This window comes from Engraulis encrasicolus, chromosome 13, assembly GCF_034702125.1.
Source record: "Engraulis encrasicolus isolate BLACKSEA-1 chromosome 13, IST_EnEncr_1.0, whole genome shotgun sequence".
Taxonomy (NCBI): domain Eukaryota; kingdom Metazoa; phylum Chordata; class Actinopteri; order Clupeiformes; family Engraulidae; genus Engraulis; species Engraulis encrasicolus.
Window position 1 is genome coordinate 20,057,112 of NC_085869.1, and position 24,712 is coordinate 20,081,823.

Genomic DNA, 24,712 nt, shown 5'->3' on the forward strand with positions numbered 1-24,712 from the left:
ACGTGATTAAAAGTCAAGTCAAGAGGCCCTGCCGGGGCCAACCGGTAGGGCACTCATCTACCATGCGGCTGACCCAGGTTCAATTCCCGGCCCGGGTCCTTTGCCGACCCCTCCCCGTCTCTCCTCCAATTCGCTTCCTGTCCACCTCTCACGCTGTCCTGTCGAATAAAGTCGAAAAAGAACAAAAAAAATCTTTTTTTTTAAAAACCAGGCAAGTCCAGAAATGCAGCCATGAATGAGTATGCTTTAAGAGCTTATAGTTGTCCATGCAGTGATGACGGTGAATGACGTACGGATGGCTGAATTGTCCCCAGATGCGGACTGGAATGAGCTGGTGCCGGAGACGGAGCGTCTGGACACCAGTGCCCACCGTGCCAAGGGCCAGCTGGCCCAGAAGGCCAAGAGGCAGCCGCCCTCACGCACCAAACTCAGAGAAGCGATCGGGGCAACCTCTTGCCCGTCCGAGGTCAGTGCAGGTCCACCATTTGGGTCTTCTCAAGCATCTTATACCGCACTATACTGTATGTCTGACTTAACCCATTTTAGCCTATGCCCTTTTAGGGAAAAGGTGCCCTCTTCCTATTAAAACCTAAATATCTCAGCCTGCATTTAAAAGCTAGAACCCTCATCTTGCTTTATAATGTGTTCATTCAGCACTAACATACCCACATTCTTAATAAAAAACCTCAAATCTCAAGAGCCTGAATGCAGCGTATATTTCGATCCAGACTAAAATGGGTTAATCTTCGCTTAAGTGCGCGATTGTATTAAAGATATGAGATCAATATGAAACCATGTACACCTGTATTGTACATCAGCAATATGTGATCAGTGTGCGAAATGGTCAGGCAATCTCTGGAGATTGCCTGATGAACGTCTAGTACCGAAACGTTGTTTATTAAAGAAAGAACAGCGAAATGGTCAGTGTGCGGGACCATGCATTTCTGTAAAAAAAAATACAGAGGACATGAATCACATGACCGCTGTGTCCTCAATGGTAGTTACCGCCATGATTGTGGGATGAGTCTTGAATGTCTCTTTTCTGTCCTCTGCAGGACAATGAGGAGGAGGATTCTCCGAGTCCCGAGGTGCCCCGCTTGAGGCGGCGCTCCATCCAGGAGAGCCTGTCCCTGCCGGTGCCCCTGGGTGGCCAGGCCGGGAGCAACGGCCGCAAGGAGGAGCTGAGCCCAGGGGGGGAGGCTTCAGGCGAGAGCCCCAGTCTCTCAGGTAGGGGTGGAAATCGCAACCTTCGTGGCGATTCGATACCGATTTCTTAGGCCAGTGATTCATTTTTTTTCAGTACTTCGAATCGAATCGTGGGCTTTAGGATCGATGCACCGATTCAGATTGATTATTATTTATACCCCTACTCTCAGGGTCCTCCCCGTCCTCCCCGGCGCAGGCCGACCAGAGGGCCAGCATGGAGAGCGGAGACAGCGGGAGTCTGTCCCCTCCGAAAGACACCGCCGCCTCCCCCAGCTCCCCCTCCGGATTCCTGAGGAACGTCAAGAAGAGGGAGTCCAAGGGCAAGGGCAAAGAGGCAAGAGGTGAGGGGAGAGGAGGAACACTGTTGGGGCATGCTGTTTGGTTTGGTTATGTAGATTGTGCAAAGGGGCAAGAGGGAAGGGGAGAGGGGAGGAAGAACGCTGCTGGGATATGCTGTTTGGTTTGGTTATGTAGATCGTCCAATGCTGTTGAATGAAGCCAGCTATGTGTTTGTCCAAAGACCAATTTTCCTTGGGACGAATAAAAGGACTCTCTTACTCTTATTCTTGCACCATGCTTTAATGATACACAGGGCAACTTTTTGAGCAGTGTTGCCAGACAACAACATGATTGGCTCTGAGAAAAAGTTGTCTGTCGCTGTTCCACATTATCTTCCTCTCCAAACATCACATTATAGTATTTGTTTCCCAGAAACATAGCTCAAAAAGTTGTCCTGTGTATCATCACCATATACAAACCCCAACTCCGATGAAGTTGGGACGTTTGGTAAACAGTGAATAAAATCAAAATGCTATCATTTTCAAAACATTCAATCTATTCATTAGATGGAGAATAGTGAAAAGACAACATATTAAGTGTTAAAACCGAGAAAAAATATTGTTTTGGGGGACATATGTACTCATTTCTAATTTGATAAATCCAACACGTCTCAAAAGAGTTGGGACGGGGACAATAAATGGCAGCAAATGTCGAGGAAGACTAAAAACAAAACAAAAGACAACACTTAACAGTTAAATACATTAACCGATGAGATGATTTTATATAAAAAACAGTGTTAATTCCTATCTTGGACATGATTTCACCAGCTTAAATGGTGGGTGTATTCCTTGTCATGTTTTGCAATGTTTTCCTTTCTGTAGTGCTTACAGTGTGACAGGTCTTGACCAAAAACCCACCATTTTATCACCTGCTGGTCCTTATGATGGAGCCAAACTCTTAAAACATAGTAGAGAATGCAATTTGACCTTACTATGTGGCAGTAATCGAAGATCTCCCTTCAAAATATAAGGCATGAGTGGCTTTTCATGCTGTTTAAAACCCATTTATACCATTCAGCACTGTATTTAACTCTACAGATGAGTGAGAACATCTTAACCAATGCACTACTGCATCCGCATGCCATCATGGAGGCTGACTTTTGAAGCTAGCACTAACACAAGTTGGATGGTCCATTTTCACTGTAGCACAGGATGTGCAATGCTCTATTATTGTCAAAAAGAATGGACTTCTACAACTTCTGCTGACTTCTGTAAGGAAAGGACAGTTTCCCATGTCTTGTGGGTCTATTTCAAGTGAGCTCAGGTGCTTAGGAGAATGTTAAACCCCTGTATCATTTTCATGCATTAAGCATTCTTAATATGGTCAATTTTCAATAGCTCTAGCACTCCAGGAATTAGAGTGAGACTACAGCCAATATATATTTCATGATGTCATGAACCTATACAATGATTTTATTAACAAAAATATGTCTTATATACACTCAATCGTGGTAAATCAAAGGGAATTCAAAAAATGTATGTAATAACTATGGTAATTATTCCCTTTGCATCTTTAATTCTGAGTGACTCAGCCTCTCTGTGATGATCTTATACCTGGACACCTATATTGTCCGTCAGTACAATTCATTTTGAAATGTTCTTCTTTGTTGTTTTATCTTATTTGGATGTTTACTAAATTTCACTGATCCCCGTCCCAACTCTTTTGAGACGTGTTGGATTTATCAAATTAGAAATGAGTACATATGTCCCCCAAAACAATATTTTTTCTCAGTTTTAACACTTAATATGTTGTCTTTTCACTATTCTCCATCTAATGAATAGATTGAATGTTTTGAAAATGATAGCATTTTGATTTTATTCACTGTTTACCAAACGTCCCAACTTCATCGGAGTTGGGGTTTGTAAATTTATACAGTTAAAGGTTTGTATGTTAAGTAACCTTTGGAGGTACTTGGCCACCCCCATCACTATCTGTTGTGACTTGTTGTATGTCTTTTCATTTCAGATGAGTCAAATGATGGCTCATCGGGAGGAAAACCAAAAAGGCGCTTTCCTGACTTCGGGTAAGTGGTGTGGTCAGTCATATGACGCATTTAAGTTCATTATTGCACCATTAGTTGATCCTAATCATAGTTCTGTAAGGTACAGTACATGTCTATGACATGAGAACACTGGTATGGGTGCCTTCATTAGCTTCCCTTTTTTATTATTTGTATACAGTGGTGCTCATATGTTTACATACCCCAGCAGAATATACGCTTTCTTGACGATTTCTCACAAAATATGAAGGATTACACAAAACCTTTTTTTTTCACTCAATGCTAGTGACTGGGTTAAGATATTTATTAGCAATCTTCTGTGTTTACTCTTTCAAAAGAATGATCACAACCCAAACTATCCAAATGACCCTGTTCAAAAGTTTACATACCCTAGTTTCTAATGCTGAATATGGCCCTGTTTAACATCAGGGACCACTCTAAATTGTTTGTGGTAGTTGTGGATAAGGCTCTTAATGTTCTCAGATGACAAAACAGCACATTCTTCCTGGCAGAATGGTTGTTTCCTATAATATTTTTGGGTGTCTTGCTGGAACCTCACATTTGAGGTTTCCCCTGAATGGCTCAATGATGTTGAGATCAGGAGAGTGAGACGGTCGCTCAAAAACTTCATTTTATTCTTTCTGAAGCTAATGACGGGTTGATTTGGCTTTCTGTGTTGAAATATTGTCATGTTGGCATGTCTAAACAATGGACCATGTGCAGTTTCAAGGCTGATGTGTGTCAAGTTTCCTCCAGTATTTTTCACAGGGCAATGTATTCATCATTCTGCGAGTATGGATCAAAAGTATAATGCATTTGTAACTCAAATGTCCCCATGACATCAGTGGTCCATGACCATGTTTCACAGAAGGGTATGGTGTAACTTTCATCATAGGCTACGTTGACTGTTCTCCAAATGGTACTGTTAATAGTGGCTGAAAAAAGTTCCATATTGATCTCATTTTTCCAAATGACATTGTCACAGGCATTCTGATGCTTCTCACTATGCTATTTGGTGTATCATATGCAAAATAACATGTTTGCATTTTGTAGTAATGGCTTTCTCCTGGCAACCCCCAACAGCCCATCTTTCCTCAAGTGCCTCTTTGCTGTACAGTTCAAAACATTTTTCATGTTGTCCTATATTTCACCTGAAGTTATTTTTTGGTTGTCCTATGCCTCCTGAACAATTTCCCTTGCAATGATCATTGCAATGCAATGATTCCCTTGCTCAATGGCTTGATTTCAACCAAACCCCCTCATATTGCATTTCTGAATTGAAATTCCAACAGTGCCAACATGACAATATTTCGACACAGAAAGCCAAATCAACCCGTCATTAGCTTCAGAAAGAATAAAATTAAGGTTTTTGAGCGACCATCTCACTCTTCTGATCTCAACATCATTGAGCCACTCAGGGAAAACCTCAAATGTGAGGTTCCAGCAAGACACCCAAAAATATTATAGGAAACAACCGTTCTGCCTGGAAGAATGTGCTGTTTTGTCATCTGAGAATATTAAGAGCCTTATCCACAACTACCACAAAAAATTTAGAGCGGTCCTTGATGTTAAACAGGGCCATATTCAGCATCAGAAACTAGGGTATGTAAACTTTTGAATAGGGTCATTTGGGTAGTTTGGGGTGTGATTATGCTTTTGAAAGAGTAAACACAGAAGATTGCTAATAAATATCTTAAGCCAGTCACTAGCAATGAGTGAAAAAAAAGGTTTTGTGTAATCCTTCATATTTTGTGAGAAATCGCCAAGAAAGTGTATATTCTGCTGGGGTATGTAAACATATGAGCACCACTGTATATGAATGTGTAATGTACTGTATAAATGATGTATATACTGTGATGTCTTGAGCCTGTAATAAAGTTGCATCCCTCAGATTGGTGGCACCAATGACACTTTCTTAGTACATTCTGCCTTCTTCTGCCACCACAGGGGCCTACGCAAGTCTGGGGGCAAAGGAAAGAAGCACGATAAACATGACAAGGAGTCTGTCAGGGTGTCCTTGGACAGCAGGTAGCCATTTTGCTTGTTTATTTGGAGTGATTAGTAAGCACCATCCACATACTGAGCTGCTCACTGAATCCAACAGAAAGGTCTATCTTGAGTTAAGCTGTGTGCAGAGCTCTCTATAATGCAATGTCAGTCGTCTGTCGGAAACTGGTTTGTTCGGAGGGTTTGCATGCAGCATAGGTCTGTGTTCTGCTGCTTTTTTTTTGAGCAGCCGTTTATGCAATGGGCAGTATTTATTTACATTCAATGACAACTTGGGGCGCGTCCGAAGACGAGTCAGGTCCAGAGGATCTCATCTCAGGTCAGAGAAGAACATACTTTATTATTGAAACACGGTGGCCTGTTCCTTTAAGACAGCATTAGTGGACATACTTTTAAGTACTTTTAAGCCGAGATTCCTTGCTAGACATATGTATGTAAATAGTGGTTTCATGGTCTCATGTGTGGAACGTTTGACTAGATTTCTTTTGCGTACATTGTGTGCAAATCAATGAAGATAGAAGGCCAATTCCTGTGGCTTTGCTGTTTTGTAACTCTATTGTTGTACTCAGACATACCATATTATTGTCTTTTAAAACTCTAGGGGTTCAGCCGAGTTGCTGGAGGATTCTGGGGGTAACGTGTCCCCAACTGACTCCATCGCCTCTGTGCCCGCGTCCTGCATGCCCTTCTCCTGGTTTGGGGACAAGGACAAGGAGCGAGGGGGGGACAGAGACAAGGACCCGCTGTCGTCCAACAGCAGCCTGCCGTACTCCACCACCGAGACCAGCAGCGTGCAGAGCCAGGACCGCAAGAATAAGGTGAGGGCAGCCCTGGCTTACAGTACACACACATAAACATACATAACCACACACGCACATAACTAGACACACGCGTGCGCACACATACGCGCACGCGCACACACACACGCATGCACGCACACACACACAAATATGCACACAGCCATAGCTACACACACATAACCACACAAATGCACACACACACATATGCACACAGCCATAGCTACACACATAACCACACAAAATACACACACACCCATAACCACACACATATAACCACTCACATAGTTCATGCGTACATACCTGTTCCCACAACCACAGTTACAACCTAAGTCTATTCTTATTAAAGGTTGGATGATGTTTCCTCCCCCAGAAAGAGAAAATAGTTTGTATGCTTGAATGTCATAGGCATTTTATGGAGTTTGAAATCCCCACTGTTGCCTTTGGCCGCAGACTTACAGTAGTGGAATGACTTTGGAGTTTGGAGAAAACCGATCATTCCTGCTGTCAGAAGTCTCCCCTCAAGCCTTCTGCACTGTGTCCAGGGAAGCATAACAAAAAATGTTCAAGCGTAGTCTTGACACAGGCAGGCTAGTTAAAGAGAGCCAGGAGAACTGTCTCTGGACTCTTCTGCTGTCTTTGTGAACTCAACCCCCTCTCTCTCACAGCCCCCCCTTTTTTTCTGGCCCGCCGTACCATGACTTGGCCAGAAAATTAGGACGGTGATTCACTGTTCAGTAATCCACAGTTGAAGGGATTGTTACAGCGCGTTTGACGGAGACGGACGAATGAGACAGAAATCATCAGTGTGTCGGTTTAAAAAAGGGGGGTTGTCATGTGTCATCATTTTAGGGGTGGTGGGGTGGGGGTGGCAGACTGCTTGACACTGGCCTGCCAGCATATGGCCCGTTCAACCAAACCTGACACAGACTGTGTCAAAACGCAGGAAGAGAGTCAGTCTAGTAGCCATGTGGAGACCCTCTCATTAATCACAGGAATGGGGGAGGGGGGCAGACGGATACGGAGGGAGGGAGGAAGAGAGGGAGGGGTAGGGGCTTAGAAGGGGGATTCCTTGGCTACCCAGTGACTTAGCACACATGGAATAATTCTCAGTTTTAAATGTTTCTGCCGTGATAGCCCTGACTAATGTGGCTGGCATCCATGGTGAGCCCCAAGACCTTGTTGACGTTTGCTGTGGTAGGCAGCAGCAGTAGAACCCCTCTCTCCACTCCCCGTCTGGCAGACACATCCCTTGATAAATGTGTAAATATAACCTGGAAAATGTCATCGTACAGTATGTCTTAACATCCTTTTCCACAGTCATTTATAAAAGTCAACACCCCCCACCCACCCCCCTCACTAACACATTCCCTCTTTCAAAACAGACAAACCTCTCCTGGTCCTCTCTGTTCAGTCGCTCCTTAGACTTGGTACAGTATCCTCATCTCTCTGTGTGGCTAAGCTCTCATCTCGTTCTGCAGTGGGCTAGAGTGTAGTGGTCTAGTTCTCATGTCATCATGCAGTAACTCATCGCTAAGCACCATAGTTCCTTTACTAGTACACATGGCTAGAAATATTGGTGTGCTCATCAGTATGGAGTGTTTTTTTGTCAAAGAAGCATATTCTTGACTTTTGAGATTTTGTTTGATTGCTTAAGTTATGTCAAAGTTTTTTTTTTTTTTTTACTGACTTTCAAGTCAAGTTTATGCTTCTTTAAGTGTGCTTGTATAGGTTCTTATGAACCGTCTTTTTTGTTGTGACTGGTGCTATGTGTTTACGTGTTGGGATGTAGAGGCTGTGCTTATAGTCTTGGTAGTGTTGTAGGTCTAGATGTTGTGCTGTGTTTCTGTGTGTGATGTTTTTTGTGCTTGCTGCAGTGACTATATTTTATATAAAAACACAATGAAAAACAATGTTCCCATGTGCATTTCAATCAAGTTGGCCCTGTTTTCTGGGTTATCCTTTGGTCACAAATAACACAAATTCCTTCACGTTTAATCATCACTAACACCTAACATTTTCCAAAACAAAAACAAAACAAAATCTGTCATCCCCGGAAAAACTGTGTCAGCAGCAACAGCAGACGCCGTACAGTCTTGCTGTGCTGCTGCTGCTGCCGTTCCGTGTCATGTGACTTGCCACAGCATTGTGTGAAAAACAACAGGGCCGGCCTGAGCTGGGAAGTGTGTGTGTGCGGTCTGTCGGGGTGTTCATTCATACACACACCCTTGTCTGTTTCTGTGTCAGTTAGATGGCTCATGTCATGTGGGGCAGAAGAGAAAAAAAAACACAATGTCCCCCATTATCTTGTCTTCTTGTCTTTAGTTAATGACTCCCTTGCCTTGTCTTCCCCCTCCGCTTGTTCCAGAGTTTGTCAGTCATAGACGATTCAAACCCTGGGAGTCCCAGTTCAGAGTTGACAGGGTTAGTTGCCGAGCCCAATCTCTCTGGGCGCTCGCACACTCTAACCTTCTCTTCCAACGAGGTGAGTTGAGGAGATGGCCTCCTGAATCCCGACCCTTCCTCCTTCCCCCTGTGTGATCTCCATCCCCTAGAGCAGTGTTTCACCACCTTTTTTGTCTTGCGCACCCCCTAAGCCTCTTTGTCATCCCACGAGTACCACCCTCACTATCTCTTCCTCTCTCGCAATGTGACTGTGCTGCATACATTTATTATTATTATTACATTGTTTTCCACGTACCCCCTGCAGTGTGTTTGCATACCCCTTGTACAGGGGTGGGGAACTTTTTTCGTTCGAGGGGCCACTTCAAATTCCTCATAAGGCCGTAGAAGTCCTCCAAGTGCCGTACTATGAACACAAACCAGGATTTCCCCCTGCACTTTAGGCCTATATTGAAGGCAGCCACCTTTTAAAACAGACCCGTAAAGGGCCCTCGAGACTTAGGTTCCCCACCCCTGCCCTAGTAGTACATGTACCCCTGGTTGGGAATGACTGTCCTAGAGGCAGTGCAGTGCGGTGCCCTGGCCTGGGGAGGAAGAGCTGCAGTAGTGCATGTGGAGAGTGTGTGCCATGCCATGCCGCTGCTGTTTGTTTCCGTGACTGTGTTGAGTTTGGTGTAGGAGGGTCAAAGACGTGCAAAATGGCATTGTCATTCAGTGTAACGGATGCCTTCTGCTGGCTGTAACTGTAAAAAACATGACTCTTTTTATTTATTTATTGTTACAGGGAATTCATGAAAGCCTCGGCTGTCATCCATTCACTTGAAACAATTTTAAAATCATGTTTTTTTGCAGTTACAGTCGGCGGAAGGTGTCCGTAACAGTAAATGACAAAGATGTCTTTGACCCAGGAGGAATAGTCAGAGCTCTAAATTAACTTTTTTTCATCCCTAGCCAAAATGGCTAGTAGTAGATGTTAATCTTACTAACCAAAGACACACTCACTAATGGGTCAAAGTCTTTTCTTCCATCCAAACTGAAATTTCAGTAGCATTTGGTCTGTTGGCTGGTGTTAATTTAGAGCCCTGGGAATAGTTATGCATGCTGACTGACTTGCCTGTTCTACATCCTAATTCAAGCCTCATTTCTGCCTAGCTCTAGTTTCATAGCATGTAGTTTTATGATGAACGTTTCCATAGTATGGTAAGTTTAGACCATGTGCAGTGCATGTTTGTGAGATGCTCTTGTCATAAGTTGTTGTGCTGTTCTATAATTGCATGCATGCACATCCACAAGTTAAGTAAAATAGTGGACTAAAAACTCAACGGCCATGTTGTATGCTGCCACTGTTTTCTAGACTGTCATGAATGAAGGATGTGTTTAATACAAATGGTGCATACGTATGTTGCCGTCTCATAGCTATGTGTGCTGACATGCTGTGCGAACACATTCCTTTGCAAATTCCATGAGAATTTGTCGTGGTCAGCTGGTGCTGTTGCAGCTTGTAATTTTCGGAGTGAGGAGTCTGCACACTTGAAATCCTTTTTCTTTTTCTGTTCATCATGGCTGGATTACGCCTCGACTTCATCAGTCTTTCATCAGTCATCAGGAAGACTGAGGAAGTCGAAACGTAATCCAGCCATGATGAATTTAAAAAAAAAACGACCAAAAAGGATTTTAAAGTGTGTGGACTCTCTCACTCCGAAAATTACAGTCAGCCTTTGTCCTGCACCTTTTTCCTGAGATGTACACAATCTTCACCTTCAACTAAGCTTACAGTAGTTGTTGCAGCTTCACAGCATGTCTGTCCCCCTTTTTGAAACCCCCACTAGACACTAGACGATGAGCCCTTCCCCACGGGCAAGGACTACCAGTGGCAGAACCGGCCCGTGTCCGAGTGGACCACACAGCAGGTGTGCCACTGGCTCATGGGCATGAACTTGGACCAGTACACGGCCGACTTCACCGCCAAGGCAGTGGACGGACAGCAACTCATGGGCCTGGACAGCGACAAACTGAAGGTGACTTTTTCTTTCAATTGATTTGTTAGTCTTTTTTTGTTGTTGTCCTAAATCAGGTTATCGTTTTTCACATAAGCAACAGGACATTCCAATGGACTGCAAGCATGTACTCAGAACAAGTCACTCTGCATAAGCGTTCATACAGAGATATGGCGCATGTAACATTCGTCCCTCCCTGTATCTCCTTCTTCCATAACATAAACGATAATCAAGCAATAAGGGGGAAGTATGGTAATAACAGGAGTGATCATGCATGCTGTATGTGGGGCTTTTTTTGTTTTTCACTATAAACTATACTGCCCTACAATTTCAGAACGCAGTATAATTCAAAATGGCAAACTGAGAAAAAAGGCTTTAAAGTTTCCTTTCTGGCCACGCAACTGTGTTGGAGGTCAAGTGATGATGACACTTCCATATAATACTTTTTTATGGTGGAAATGTATGCACACAAGAAAAAAAGCAAAAAAACAACATTCTCATTGCTTTTTAGCTGAAAAATCATTATACTGCGTTCTGTTGTGGTATTACTGTCTACACCAAAACCACGGTGTCAATGGAGAAGTGCAGTATAATGCGCGTTATACTGCGTTCTTGGCTAGTAAGACGTAACCTCCTAAAACCAAAAAATGCAGTATAATCGGTTTTTAGCGTTTTTTTCTGAAACGGGACCAAGTTGGACCAAAAAAATTTAACACAAGAAAAAGAAGGTATTTCAAAGCCAATTTAAGGTCTAAACCCATTTTCGACCATTTTCAAGATACTGCGTTCTGATATTGTAGGGCAGTATAGCATGGTTGACTTATGAAGTGATGGGACTTTGATGGTGAAATGACTGAATCTCCTAAATACAGGAGGCACAGAGGAGAAATCTGGCCACAGAACACAACTCTTCAGCCTCTTTGGGGGCTATAATAGTTGAATAATAAGCACTTAAAAGCAATTATAAGCAGGGGATTTGAAGTGTGTATATGGCACTAGGTTGCAGCCAGAGACGATTGACGAGGAAGAGAAGCTTCATAACGAGTTTCATCCAGAATCAATATGGCATTAAGTTCTAAGCTGCTAACTGCTATGGCAGTCATGCCCCCCCCCCCCCTTTAGGAGACTTCAGGAGACTAGCAGGGGTTCAGAATGAATGTAATTGAATGGAACAGTCACGTCCATGTAGTAGACTGGACTTGATCCCACTTTGTTGCATTGGTGACGCGTATTATTATTATTATTATTATCATTTTATTATTTATTATTATTTTTCCTTTTGTTTTTGTATGTTTTATCTTAATGTTTTAAATGTTCTTTGACTCTAATTTAATTCCTTCTTTCTTCCATGTTTCCTTTCTTTTTTGCATTTGTTAATCTTGTGAAGCACATCGAGTTGCACCTGTGTATGAAATGCGCTATACAAATAAACTTGACTTGCCTTGCTTTGCCTTGCCTTGCCTAGTAGGCTACGCTTCATCTTGATTACCATATCGAAAATCTCTGTTGCAGCTTCTGAATGCCAGGTTGCCCAGGCCTGCACTGCACTGCAATGCCAAAATATTGCAGTGCCGTATTTCAAAACGGTGCTGTGCACTAGTTGTGTCAAGCTTTTACTGCCACCTAATGGGCATTGGAAGACATGCGCATCACAACAGCCTCAGCTGTAACCACACTGGCCAGCAGTCGCGCTACCTGATTAAAAAAAAATTACATATAAAAATAAATGCACATGATATAAAACCATGTTCATCATTGAACATCTTGTAACACAAAATGTGCTTTTCTGGCGTTTTGGATGTGCAAATGACATCCTTTGCCTGTGCCCCTCCACAGTAGTTCACAGTAGTGGTGGATCGATCATCCATGAACAATCCGGTTCTGAACAAATCTTTGAAATGAATAACACAAACTTATTGCCAATAAACAGTGGTAATTGCCTGGTTATCACCAGATCTAATCACAAGTGAGATAAGGTCTGGAGACTTGCCTACTGTAAATCCTGTAGGAGTATGATTGACAACAGCTGTTAATTGGGTGTTACGAAAGTGTATCATTTGGCGCACACAGCCATAGCCAATCGTGTCAGTTGTATCTATTCAAACAAACTACAATAATTGTCCAACCCTCCCCGCTCTCTGATTGGAGGCACAGATTTTGACCGTGGTCTGGGTACAGAATCCATGCTGTCTTTCAGGTCGGAACGATTGTGCAAAGCGGCATGGGATTTCCTAGGCTACAGTGGTAATGAATGCCCCATCTCTGTTCCAACAGGCCCTGGGCGTGGCGAGCCAGAGCGACCGCGCCACCATCAAGAAGAAGCTGAAGGAGATGCGCAAGGCCCAGGAGAAGATGGAGAAGCAGCGGGAGAAGAGGGAGAAGGAGGGCCGCCGCAGCGGGAAGCTGCCCCCAACGCCCAACGCCGACTCAGTCTGCTGAGCTGAGCTGAGCTGAACCGCGCCGCGCCCAGAACTGTCTGCTTCAACACCTGGACATTGTAATATAGTTATCGGTTAGGTCAGTGATGGGCAACCTGTATTCATTATTTATACAATCCAGTGAAAAAAGAGAGAAAAAGTCTGATTCAACCAGGGTTTTCTGCTGCCACTTGTTTTTATTTAGAAGGGTGATTACCCGAAACGTCACAGAAAACTAAAAACAAGTGGGAGCAGAGAACCCTGGTTGAGGCGGACTTTTTCTCTCTTCTTTTAATCTGGTCATTTGCTTGTCCTGCTCCCAGGTCAGACATTTGGATGTGCGGACTTTAACTTACTCTTTATACAATCCAGTGCCACATGTTTCAAAGGACCCGTTTTTACCCCCACCACCCAATTCAACTAGCCTGGTTTTACCAGACCACATTGATAACTTCGTAATTACATTTTGGTCTGGATCCTCGATGCCCTGCGGCGCTTGGGTGGAAGGAGTGAGCTCAGCTCTGGTTTGAAATTAGCGGACCAATAGTTGACAGTTGACGTTTATGACGTATGTTGTTATGCGCCCAAGTGTGTTCGCTTGTTGGCCGGCCGGACGACTAAACCCTCCCTATAGAATCCCCAGAGCAATCAGACGAAGTAAGTAATTCAAAATGAATGGTCTGGCCTGTCAGGCTACAATTCAACTAGGTAATTGGACAGTTTAATGGTCATCTTCAACTACTTTACCTGTTGAATTGTAGAGGTCAAACCAGGTCGTTTAAGAATATATGGCACTGAATTATTAACTAATGGACCCAGGTTGCCCATCGCTGGGTCAGGTTCTTCAGGAGTCAGAAGACCGGAACTTTCTCTGCTGCCGCCGCCGCTGCTGCTGCTATAACTACACACATGAATTTCACTCATGACCTAGTCAACTGTGCCGCCCATCACCCCTCACACACATTCACACGTCTAGACGGAGACCACAACTGCCAGCCAGTGGAAACCAGTGACTGCACACAGAGACAATCAGTCGTTATGGCACATGATGCATCGCTACAGTGTCACGCAGATTACGCAGCTAGCTAGCTAGCATGAGGTGGGTGGTGCTGCCTGATTTTTACAACCCAGCTGTTCGCCTTAACTCAAACACAAGTCGTTTATTTTTTCAGTTTTGTCAGGTGTTGCCAAAGGAATGCTTGTTTTTAACCCCAACAGATCAGTGTGCAGACAGAAGTAAATGTGTTGAATCATTCTCCACATTTCCAACGCCAACACGTGTGGAGTGTGATCCAATCCAATCATGCCTTATACTGACCCCAGTGGAAGATGATCAATGTACAGCAGAGGGATAGTATGTAAAGCAAGTGTACTGTATGTTTGAGAGAGAAAGAAAGATGAATGTAGATGTGTATTATGAAAGAAAGCCAGAACAGTGCCTATTGATCGATGGAGGCAAATGTTTGGACAGGTTATGAGATCTTTTTAGGATAATTAGTAGGTGTGTAGATGATTGTTCAGTAGGTAGTGATGTTGTTGTTGTTGACTAATGGACCAAACAAGAGATTTGTGTATTATAACATAACCACTGTAGCCTAGGGGCTCACCAGCGGAAGAAGCAGGACTTCCTTTTTCGAAAATATGAAAGATCAGCATAGTGTCCATAATTTTGCAGACACATACAACCTGTGATGGTTCTTATGGATTGCGCCCAGCCTTTTAAAAACGGTTTTATACGTTATTTTTGCTAGGAAAACCTGTTTGCCTGTGTCCATGTACAGATCATGTTTTTTGTAGCTGAAACTTTTGTACAGTTGATAAGGAAGAGCACTATATTGTCTTTTATAAGATACAAAATGGGGAACATGTTTTAAAACAAATTGTGTAAATTGATGGTTTTATATATGAGCTTACTAGCAGCATACCTTTTTAAAACGCAAAATTAATGATCAGGTTGTGACCTTTTTGACATTTTCTACTAAGTAGAATAGCCTGTTGTGTGAGACCTTTTTAAAAAAATATATAAATGGCTCAGCAAAAAAGGGTAGAGGGTTGAGATGACAAGTCGTCTTTAATTCCCTCATCGATGGTCTCCATTTAGCCTCGTTTGAACCTGTGCAGCTAACTCAATCATTTGTCATCCAAACTGGGTACCAGAACATTGTCATTATCAGTCTTCAGATGTATAACAGTGATGTCAAAAACACTTAGGATACATGGATGGTGGATGTTTTTTTTCTCTTGTGTACTCCAGAAATGCTATAGTTAGCTTGTCCGCACTACACTATACTGTACTTATTTGCTATTCTGTGTTCTTTAAATGTACTACTTTAAACGCTTCATATCTGTACTTTTGAAAAAAAGATAACTGACAATGGGAAAATGGCCTCCAGACCACGACAGGTACTCAGTTATTTCTCTGGTACAAACAGTACAAGCTGTGCAAATTAAACACTATCGGAAATCTGCCCCTGTGTTTGTTTCTTTTTCCTCTGTTAAGTTCCAACATGTAAGATTAGGCTTGCCTCCTTTAAACTTACCAGGGTCACGAAGTGACAATACCATACCCATAGCTACCCAGTTTATCATGCAAGCAGTAAAACAAATCAGGGGTGAATTTCTCAAAACCAAAGTTGCTAACTACAGTAGCTACTTTGCTGTTTTTAATGCATTTTCCCATTGGCAACTACCGAAGTTTCTAACAGGCTAACAACTTCTCTTTTGAGAAACTCACCCCTGGGGTGGTGCAAGTCTGATTAGATAACGGTTCAAGCTAGTACATGAATATGGAGGCTGAAGCCCGTTTAATTTACATATAAATGTTAACTTTAGCCAGTAGGAATACTTAAAATTGATGGTTGTGGTAAATATTTGTTGAAAAGGACAATTATATGAATGCAGAACCATTATTGATACTGGACACCTACCACAATGCTACACACGACCTGAATTCCTAAATTTTATGTAAGAGTACAGAAAGTAATACACAACCTTGACATGTTCACACACTGGTTTTATTAAGCTGGTAGTTGCAAAATAATCTCTTTCCATGTTGTAAGGAACCACACACGAAACTGGGCGATGGTATAAAAACCATCAATAAGAATGCATTCTATGGCCATAGCACACTTTCACACGCACAACACAAGACAAAACCAACAACAACTAAGAATATGCACACACAAAAAATTAAGCAACACATTTAGAAGCTCCTCACGGAATGTGCTGTCGCTTGATCTCTGTCTGTCTACTGTAGACAATTAAATACACTTGTTACAGAGGGCAGGCGTCTGACAAGTTAAAGTCAATGCAACTACAGTCATGCATTAAATAAGTAACCAGTATTCTTTTCCTCTTTTCAAAAAATGTTTTCGTGTCTTTTCTGCCATCAAATGTAACACTACTATCTACATTTCCTTTTGGGTAGAAAGTACATATACTTTGGGTGTAATGCAATATTTTAGCTGCCATTACTGAGGCTCTGTAACAAAATACCTCAACAGGCTAGATGACCAAAAAAAGAAAACGGTAAAGTGCTTCACTTCCTCTCAGTCATGATACCAAGATATCAAATCTCGTCATTTAATTACACCTTTACCTGAAAAAAAAAGCTAGTTGACTCTTCAGATCCAGATAATCTGAAATACTGTAATTCATTCCACTTCAAAAAAAAACTAAACAAAAAGCAGGTCAAGAAAGGAGGCCAGTTTGTTTCTGACAAAAGTATGGCACTGGGCTCCCCTCAGTAACGTCCGGCTATTTTTAATGCAACCTCTAAATGTAAGATGAGATTTCACCGTTCATCAGAGGTGACCACTCACATATTCCACCCCATGGGCAGCAATGGAAAAAAACAACTCATGGGGGAAAAGAAAGCTTTTTAAAAAGAGAGGGGTTCATTCAGCACGTACTGTGTGAATCTAAAAACTGCGGTAGTTTGTCATGTCCTTGGGCTCTTTGCTGGGCACACACCAGTCATCTGCCTCTGTGATGGTTTTGTAGTTCTTCCAGGCCGACTTGTTGTAAACGGGAAGCCTCTCTATGGATTCCGTAGACAAGGCCTGCAGAGAAGAAAAGAACATAGAGAAATTGGCATCTTGAAGGACAAGACCCTGAGATCTGTGAGGTTGTTATAATAATAATAGTATATTTTATTTGGAGCACCTTTCAAGATACTCAAGGACACTTAACAATAGTAGGACAGTAAACAAAACAAAATAATGCAAGCAATACATGTGTAAAAGCATAGCAGCAAGTGAAGTTAACAGTTAAAAGGCACAAAGGCAAATCAAACAGAACAACAAGGCAAGATAAAACTATAGAGAGCCAAATGAAACAATAGAATAAATAAGAATAAATAATAAAATAAGAATAATAGAACCTCAGTTTTTTATAGTGGTGGAAAAGCAAGGGTTATGTGGAAGCCTTTAAAAGTAAGTACAGCTCACCCTGATGTAGACGACGGCATCTGTGCCGAAGCCCTCCAGGGAGTACAGCTTTATATCCCCTTGGAAGTATCTTGCATATAACCGGGATATCGGCAGACCATACCCAAAGCCAGCCTGTGATATATCAAAAAGAAAATCATTTTAGGGCCATTCAACACATCTGAACTGAAGCAAATTATGCACAACATTGCAGATCCCAGGAATTCCTCCACTGAATTTCCAGAGACATTGCATTCTACAGCATTCATCATCCATTTTCCTCTTGATGAATTTGATGCCTTCTTCTTCTAGCACTGCTGATGCTGTGTTCAAACCCCAGTGTGACTGATGAGGGTAATAGAGGACTACTAGACGACTGAGTGGCAGGGCTATAAATGAACTTTTTTCCATCTCTACCCAATTTGGCTAGTAGTAGATAGGGATGTAAATAAAATCGAAATGTATCGATGTATCCGAAGTATCAACCGGCGATTTAATCGAATCGCATCGTATCATGGGGCATTCTTAAGAATCGAAAAGATGTGCAATACCCTAGCTCCATAACACAATAGTAGTGGAAAAGTAATTGGAAAAAATCGAATCGAACCGAATCGCATCGTATCGTGGGGAATTCTTAAGTATAGAAAAAAAATCGAATTCCCTGATTTAAGAAATCGATACCGTATCGTATCGTCATGAAGGCTGTGATTTACACCCCTAGTAGTAGACGTTAAATCTAACAGGTCACGCGTACACTCACGAGTCACAACCAGTCAGATTGGCTAGTGAATTTTCTTTTCCACAAGCATTTGGCCGGTTGGCTGGTGTTCATTTAGAGCAGGGGTGAGGAGCCTTTTTCATTTGAGGGGCCACTTCAAATTCTTCCAAGGGCCATTTAAGTCCTCAGAGTGCTGTTCTATGAACACAAACCAGGATTTCCCCCTGCACTTTAGGCCTATATTGAAGGCAGCCACTTTTAAAACAGACCCCACCTTCTCTAGGTCCCATGAATATAACTTAATTGTATTGCAAATGTACTGTCTAAGAATCCTTTAGAAAACATGTCATATTTCATATGAAACATTACAATTATATTGGGAGTCGGATAAAACGGCCTCAAGGGCCCTCGAGACAGGTTCCCCACCCCTGATTTCGAGAGCCTTGCTCAGTGGTAATGCATGCTCACCAGAGGTGTTCGTGATTGGTCCATGCCCAGGGGTATGGGGGCTGTGGAGTAGGTGTAGGTGAACAGCCTGTCAATCTTCCTCAGGGGAACGCCTCCACCACGATCACTCACCTACACCAACACCAAACACAAACACTCCATACATCATTGCACTGCTGAAATTATAATGTATTACCCCCTTATTATTATTGTATTTATTTTGCACTTTTTAGGGAGAGTTGCTTAAGACTGAAGGCAAATTCCTTAGTATATTTGGCTAATAGAGCTGGCGTTTAAATACAAATTTAAACAATGCATTAAAAAGTTAATGCAACACAAGTGATGGAAAAGCAGCTATATCAATTACAACAAGCTACAACAATTCTTAAGACAATAAAAACCACCCGGATGAGTAACTTATAAGCTAATTCACTTCAAAATCTGATGGGGTAACGCTTTACTTTACGGTACAGTTACCATATGTAATTACTGTGTACTTTCTGGGTAACAACAGGATAATAGAGAGAAGTTACATGGTATCTAATGGGTAAAAAGGGGTAATTAATAAGTAAATGTTGGGTAACAACAGGGTAACAAAGAGAAGTTCGATGATTAGATGGTTAGAAAATACGCAGTAGTTTCATAGTAATTCTTGAGATATGTGTATTACATAGTATTTACTTTGTAATTACCCCCTTTTTACCCGTTAGATACTATGTAACTTCTCTCTGTTACCCTGTTGCTACGCAGAAAGTACACAGTAAATACTGTACCGTAAAGTAAAGTGTTACCGAAAATGGGCTTCTGAATCTGATTAGTACAAGACAGTACCTTAATGGTGAGATCCTCGTGGCCCAAAGCCACCTGTGCCTGGACTGGGGGATACTCCATAGCGTCTCCATACAGCTCCATGGTTGCCCGCATGGCATTCTAAAACAGAAGCATTTGCCATGGGTGTGTCACCGCAATGTTTATTTCACATGTATGTGTGCGCCATACCATAACATAACATGCCCGCTTCTGACCCCTTAACTGCATTCTGTTAAACTGTTGTCAAATGTATACGGGTCACTGCACTTCAGAATGTTTGCACAAGCAATTGGTAGAGGCACACAGGCGTGAATTCTGTCTAACCTGTCGGACTGGTCAATGGATTAGTATTTATTATGTAACTGTCCCATATTACATGGTATCGCCACTGCGCCCAGATGTGTCAGCTCAGCAAGGAACTGCAAATCTTTCTGCAGTGACGATGTGCAGCAGCAACACTAAGGAATACGTATAATATTTCACCACAGCTGCAATCTATTTCAGGAGAACGATTCAGTACCTTAAATAGTTCAAACACCATGTGATACAGATGTGATGGTACATATACCACCGATATTGGTTTGCCACTGTCTTTACCTGCAAGAAAATAGAAGGAAAGTCAGAGACGCCTCTACTAGGAATGTGTGGCTACAGGATGTAAATATGAATCAAATTTTAAAATAACGAATGCTGAGAATATTACCATTAAATTCTTCTAAAATCAACTCAGGAGAGTTCATGTAATATCTGTCACACAGGTTTCTTGCATTCTCGTATGCATCTGAAAAGCGAAAGAATGAAAGACTTAATGTACACAGGTGACGCAGAATAGAAAAGCATAGCAGAGAATGCCTTTGTCATTCATAATACAAGTACAATGAGATTTAAAGTGCACACATAGCACCAAAATAACTCGGGAAAAGTATGCTTGCGAAGATGATAAGTCAGAATGACTAAGATTACAGACGTCCAACACCCACACAGGCTATTTGCTAATTGACAATTGAGAAAGCAGAGTTGTATAAAGTAGAAAGAGAAGTACTCTTACAGATGTTATTACAACACTTGTATTGTGATATTACATAATTGAAACCATGTAACATGATCCTGGTGTTGTAATTACATCTGTAAGAGTACTTCTACTTGTACTTCATACAACTCTGTGAGAAAGACGTCATGAAAAAGGAAGCTCACCTCTGACAACATCTGCTACATGGCAGAGGGGGTCGATGCTGCCGATCTGGTTGGGGTGGGCCGGATTCTCTACTTTATCCCCGAACAACATCGCTGCACCACAATCAGAGAGCATGGCATTAGATTAGATTAGATTAGATTATACTTTATTATCATGCAAGCATGACAATTGCCTTTGGTCTCACAGGGTAAAAAACAGAATATAAACACAGATAGACACAAATAGACAGAAAACACACATACAAATGCTGCATCCACCCCCCCTCCAACCACCCCTCCCAGCACACACATCATATGCAAGTCAGCCATTAGTTCAAAACCCTATCTCTAGCTTTTCCATAGCTTATTGACTATGGAAATTGCACTATGACACTATGGAATTAGGTCTTTTCAAATACAGTATTAACAACAAAGATATTACGGTAGTAGTTAAAACCGAGGTGTAGTGAAGTGTAACATGTTTTTTTTTCACAGTTCAAGAGAGTCCTTGTGCACAAGCCCTCAGCAATGCAGGTGCAGGTGTGAGGCAGGAGAAGGTGAACCAATGAACAAAATTCAAAATACACCGCACACGGCTTACTTTTTCTTAAATTATGTTTCGGAGCGAACAACGCGTTTCATTTTTCATTTTTATTAAGCAGACAGGACAGTTGAGGGGAACAGGAAATGAGAGGGAAGAAAGGGGGCAAAAGTCTTCTGGTATGGTGTCTCAGGTCATTGAGCCACCGCGTCCCCAAAAATCCATTATTATTGTTAATTTACCATGTATACCTCTTTTATAACTTTAACAAGAAGTGTTTAGCCGGATCACACCGCACTCTCGATTAAAAGGTGCCAAACATAAACAAAAACTGTGTAAAATTGAAAGAAAAATGTCTTAATGCACACTTAAATCCCCTTTGTGTTCTTTTTAATAATAGGCCATAACTTTAACAAGAAGTAACAGAGCTTTTTGTAGAGAGAGAGCTCCTGAAGACAGAAGACAAACTCCTTGTGTACACAATAGACTTGGCCACTGAGGCGGATTCTTATTCTGATCAGTATGCAAACAGACGTAGGTCTACAAGAACATACTGCACTCATCTCAAGGCATCTTATCATAACACTTTGAGCCTTGTTGGGTTACTTGCAAGGGTGTCGTACAAAGTGGTAGTGTGACTGAGTTACCAGGGCCCCATGTATATAGGGGGGGGGGGGGGGGGGCATTGGAGCCAATTGTACATAGGTCCCACAATTCCTTGCTACGCCCCTGATTTCTTTCTTGTGTACTTTATTGTGTATCTCTCTCTCTCTCTCTCTCTCTCTCTCTCTCTCTCTCTCTCTCTCTCTCTCTCTCTCTCTCTCTCTCTCTCTCTCTCTCTCTCTCTCTCTCTCTCTCTCTCTCTCTCTCTGTTTGTATGCAGCGGGGTGACAGGTGTCTTAGTAGTGCAGTAGAGAAGAGTACAGTAACTTACCGTAATTGATCCTGGAGACAAAATATAATTTGTGCATAATAATTATTTGCAATGTATAATTTGTGTTTTTGTGTACACAGCTTCACACCTTGGGCTCAATTAAGTTACTCTACAACTACAACAACAGTAAACAGATGGCAGGGGTACTCACTGTGTTGGTTAACCCATTGTGTCCTGGAAACACATATATGCTGCATTCAGGATTTTGAGATTTGAGCTGCTTTATTAAAAATGTGGCTAAGTGGGTAAAACGAGGGTCCTAGCTTTTAAATGTAACTCATTTCATGTTTGTATGTGCTTCGGAGGCTGAGATATTTAGGATTTAATAGGTAGAGGGCACCCTTTCCCAAAAAGGGCTCAAGAGAAAATGGGTTAATGGACATCCTGATTACTACTACTGTAAACAGATGGCAGGTGTACTGTACTGTACTCACTGTGTTGGTTAAGGAGCATCCTGATGGAGATGCGACTCATGTAGAAGCGGTCCAGGAAGTACTGCATGTTCTGGCTGATGATGGGGTCCGTGCCGTACGTCTCCTTGTACTCCACCACCCCCTGGGCCATGGTGGGCACCACGTCGTTGTGCCTGTTGCGGATCTTTATAACCGCATCTGTGAATCTGAGACACAGAGGAAAAATGAACATGTCAAAACAAAGTACCAACAACAGGAGAGTTCAGCAACCGGGGCCTTCTGACCAACACTAGGATGTAGGTGAGGAGGATGTGTGGTTTTGCGCCTCCTGCAGGTGACAGAAACCACTGCGAGCGGACACACAGACAGACAGACAGGATCAGGGCAATCCCAGGCCCAACACACTCTCCAGGGTGCCAGGTAATAAAGAAAGACACAATCCAGATCAGATATAATGTTGATTTTACTCACGCATGGGTGACCTTCTCATCATCACCATTTGTGTCCCTGAACTCCAAGATATCCTGGAAACTCTGCATGTACCTGAAGTGTCACAATGATGACATCCTCACCATCAACAAGTAAACAGCTGCCTGTCTTAGTAGCATATAATACTTGCTCAGACAAAGGGACACAGAGTCGATTGGCACTGACTTCAACTCACTTACCAGCTTTGGACCAGACGGACAGATGGGGTCCTCAGAAGATTATCTGGTAACAGACTTATTTCTTTCATTATGTTTGCCAGTCTCACCGGCAGCTCCTGTCTTAGGAAGACGAATGACGTTTTCTCGCATGCATTCTCCGATCCTATTAATATCATAGGACATGAAAGCACGTAAGACCATTTTATGCGTACCAACCCATAGACATAGACTAATGTCTATGTACCAACCACTTTAAGCTAACTAACATGGCATAGGCAGGTAAGTGACACGTCAAAAACTCACTTACCAAAATCCAAGAACTGTTTCATTGACAGAGGAGATGGAGAAAACCTGGAATAAAAGTCAACTTGCTTTCCAACAGCGTCGGCACTCTTCATCAAAGCTCTTAAAATCCTCATGGCTGTGATGTGATTTGGCCGTGGCGCAAATAAAACTGTTCTAGATGTCCCTCAACACTGCTCGCCCGTGACCAGCTGTATGGGTCAACAAGCCAGCTATGCAATTAGCAACGTGTTTACGATTTGCCGAAGCTGTCAAACGGGTCGGATCTTCTGATTTCCAGAGGTATTGGGGGTAGGTCGCGCGTGCAGGCATTGATCTCTTGTCTGTCGGAGTGAAAACACACCATTGAAATCTTATCAAACCTAGTAACGGGCTAATAAGATAAGATAATGAACGCAGCTCAACTCCTGCTGTCTCCCCCTTCTCGCTTTGACCCTCACACAATTTTACAGCTCATTGAATTTTTTTTCCTCCAGTAGTTTACGCCACTGTGCAAAATGTTTCACACACCAATGCTTCACAAGCAAATGCTATAGCGACATTTCAGGTAGTGGCATTACACAGATATTCACGGTTTATTTTGATAACTCGAATGTATTCAAGGGCAGTTTCAGTAAACTAGACAGCTGATTGGCTTGTATCGCAGAGGCCCCTTGACTTTGCGTCATGAGTGTTAGTAGGCTTTTGGATTGCCTGACAGAAAGTCAGTGTAGTTCTAAAAGGGTTGTGCAGAACCACAGGATGGACATTATAAAAACTAAAATAATAATACCGTATTTTCATTTCTTAATGTCATCACGAACTGGTATTCAGAATAGATTATATGCAATTTTATTATTATTATTATTATTATTATTATTATTATTATTATTATTATTATTTTAAGGCTATACAAACTTGCTTGAAAATAGGCTACATGAATAACCTTATTCAGTTTCTTCTTTCCTTAAAGTCTCTATAGGCCTGGGGCTAGCCCCTGTAGCCTACAGAAGAACTATTGTGCTAATTGGCATGAACCTCTCTCAAAATGCCACAAGTTGGATGATGACAGACAAGGAAGACGATACAAGGCAAAAGAACAATACATATAATCACGATATATGCCTATCATCTGTGTGTGTGTGTGTGTGTGTG

General features: G+C 42.2%; 2 protein-coding genes across 4 annotated transcripts in view; one reads left to right on the forward strand and one right to left on the reverse strand.

Annotated features, from left to right (window-relative positions):
* Window positions 1-15,633, forward strand: part of ppp1r9ala (protein phosphatase 1 regulatory subunit 9A-like A) — a 51,547-nt gene extending 35,914 nt beyond the window's left edge. The window contains exons 12-20 of one of the 3 annotated variants that reach the window (XM_063213404.1): window positions 315-466; window positions 1,056-1,227; window positions 1,377-1,547; window positions 3,511-3,568; window positions 5,492-5,572; window positions 6,153-6,369; window positions 8,717-8,833; window positions 10,581-10,769; window positions 13,023-15,633. In XM_063213404.1, the coding sequence (XP_063069474.1) occupies window positions 315-466; window positions 1,056-1,227; window positions 1,377-1,547; window positions 3,511-3,568; window positions 5,492-5,572; window positions 6,153-6,369; window positions 8,717-8,833; window positions 10,581-10,769; window positions 13,023-13,187 (1,322 nt within the window). In that variant the 3' untranslated portion in view covers window positions 13,188-15,633. Of the gene's footprint in view, window positions 1-313; window positions 467-1,055; window positions 1,228-1,376; window positions 1,548-3,510; window positions 3,569-5,491; window positions 5,573-6,152; window positions 6,370-8,716; window positions 8,834-10,580; window positions 10,770-13,022 lie in introns of all 3 variants that reach the window. The other 2 variants (XM_063213405.1, XM_063213406.1) reach the window with 2 other exon arrangements.
* A 524-nt stretch (window positions 15,634-16,157) lies between these two features.
* Window positions 16,158-24,195, reverse strand: pdk1 (pyruvate dehydrogenase kinase, isozyme 1). The gene is made up of 11 exons (XM_063213408.1): window positions 23,583-24,195; window positions 23,297-23,438; window positions 23,100-23,171; window positions 22,650-22,834; window positions 20,762-20,854; window positions 20,271-20,348; window positions 20,088-20,164; window positions 19,589-19,687; window positions 18,779-18,889; window positions 17,614-17,727; window positions 16,158-17,226 (listed from the first exon to the last, which is right to left on the reverse strand). Exons 1-11 carry the CDS (start codon window positions 23,692-23,694, stop codon window positions 17,086-17,088), a joined length of 1,224 nt encoding a protein of 407 aa, XP_063069478.1. The 5' UTR covers window positions 23,695-24,195; the 3' UTR covers window positions 16,158-17,085.
* Window positions 24,196-24,712: the final 517 nt, after the last annotated feature.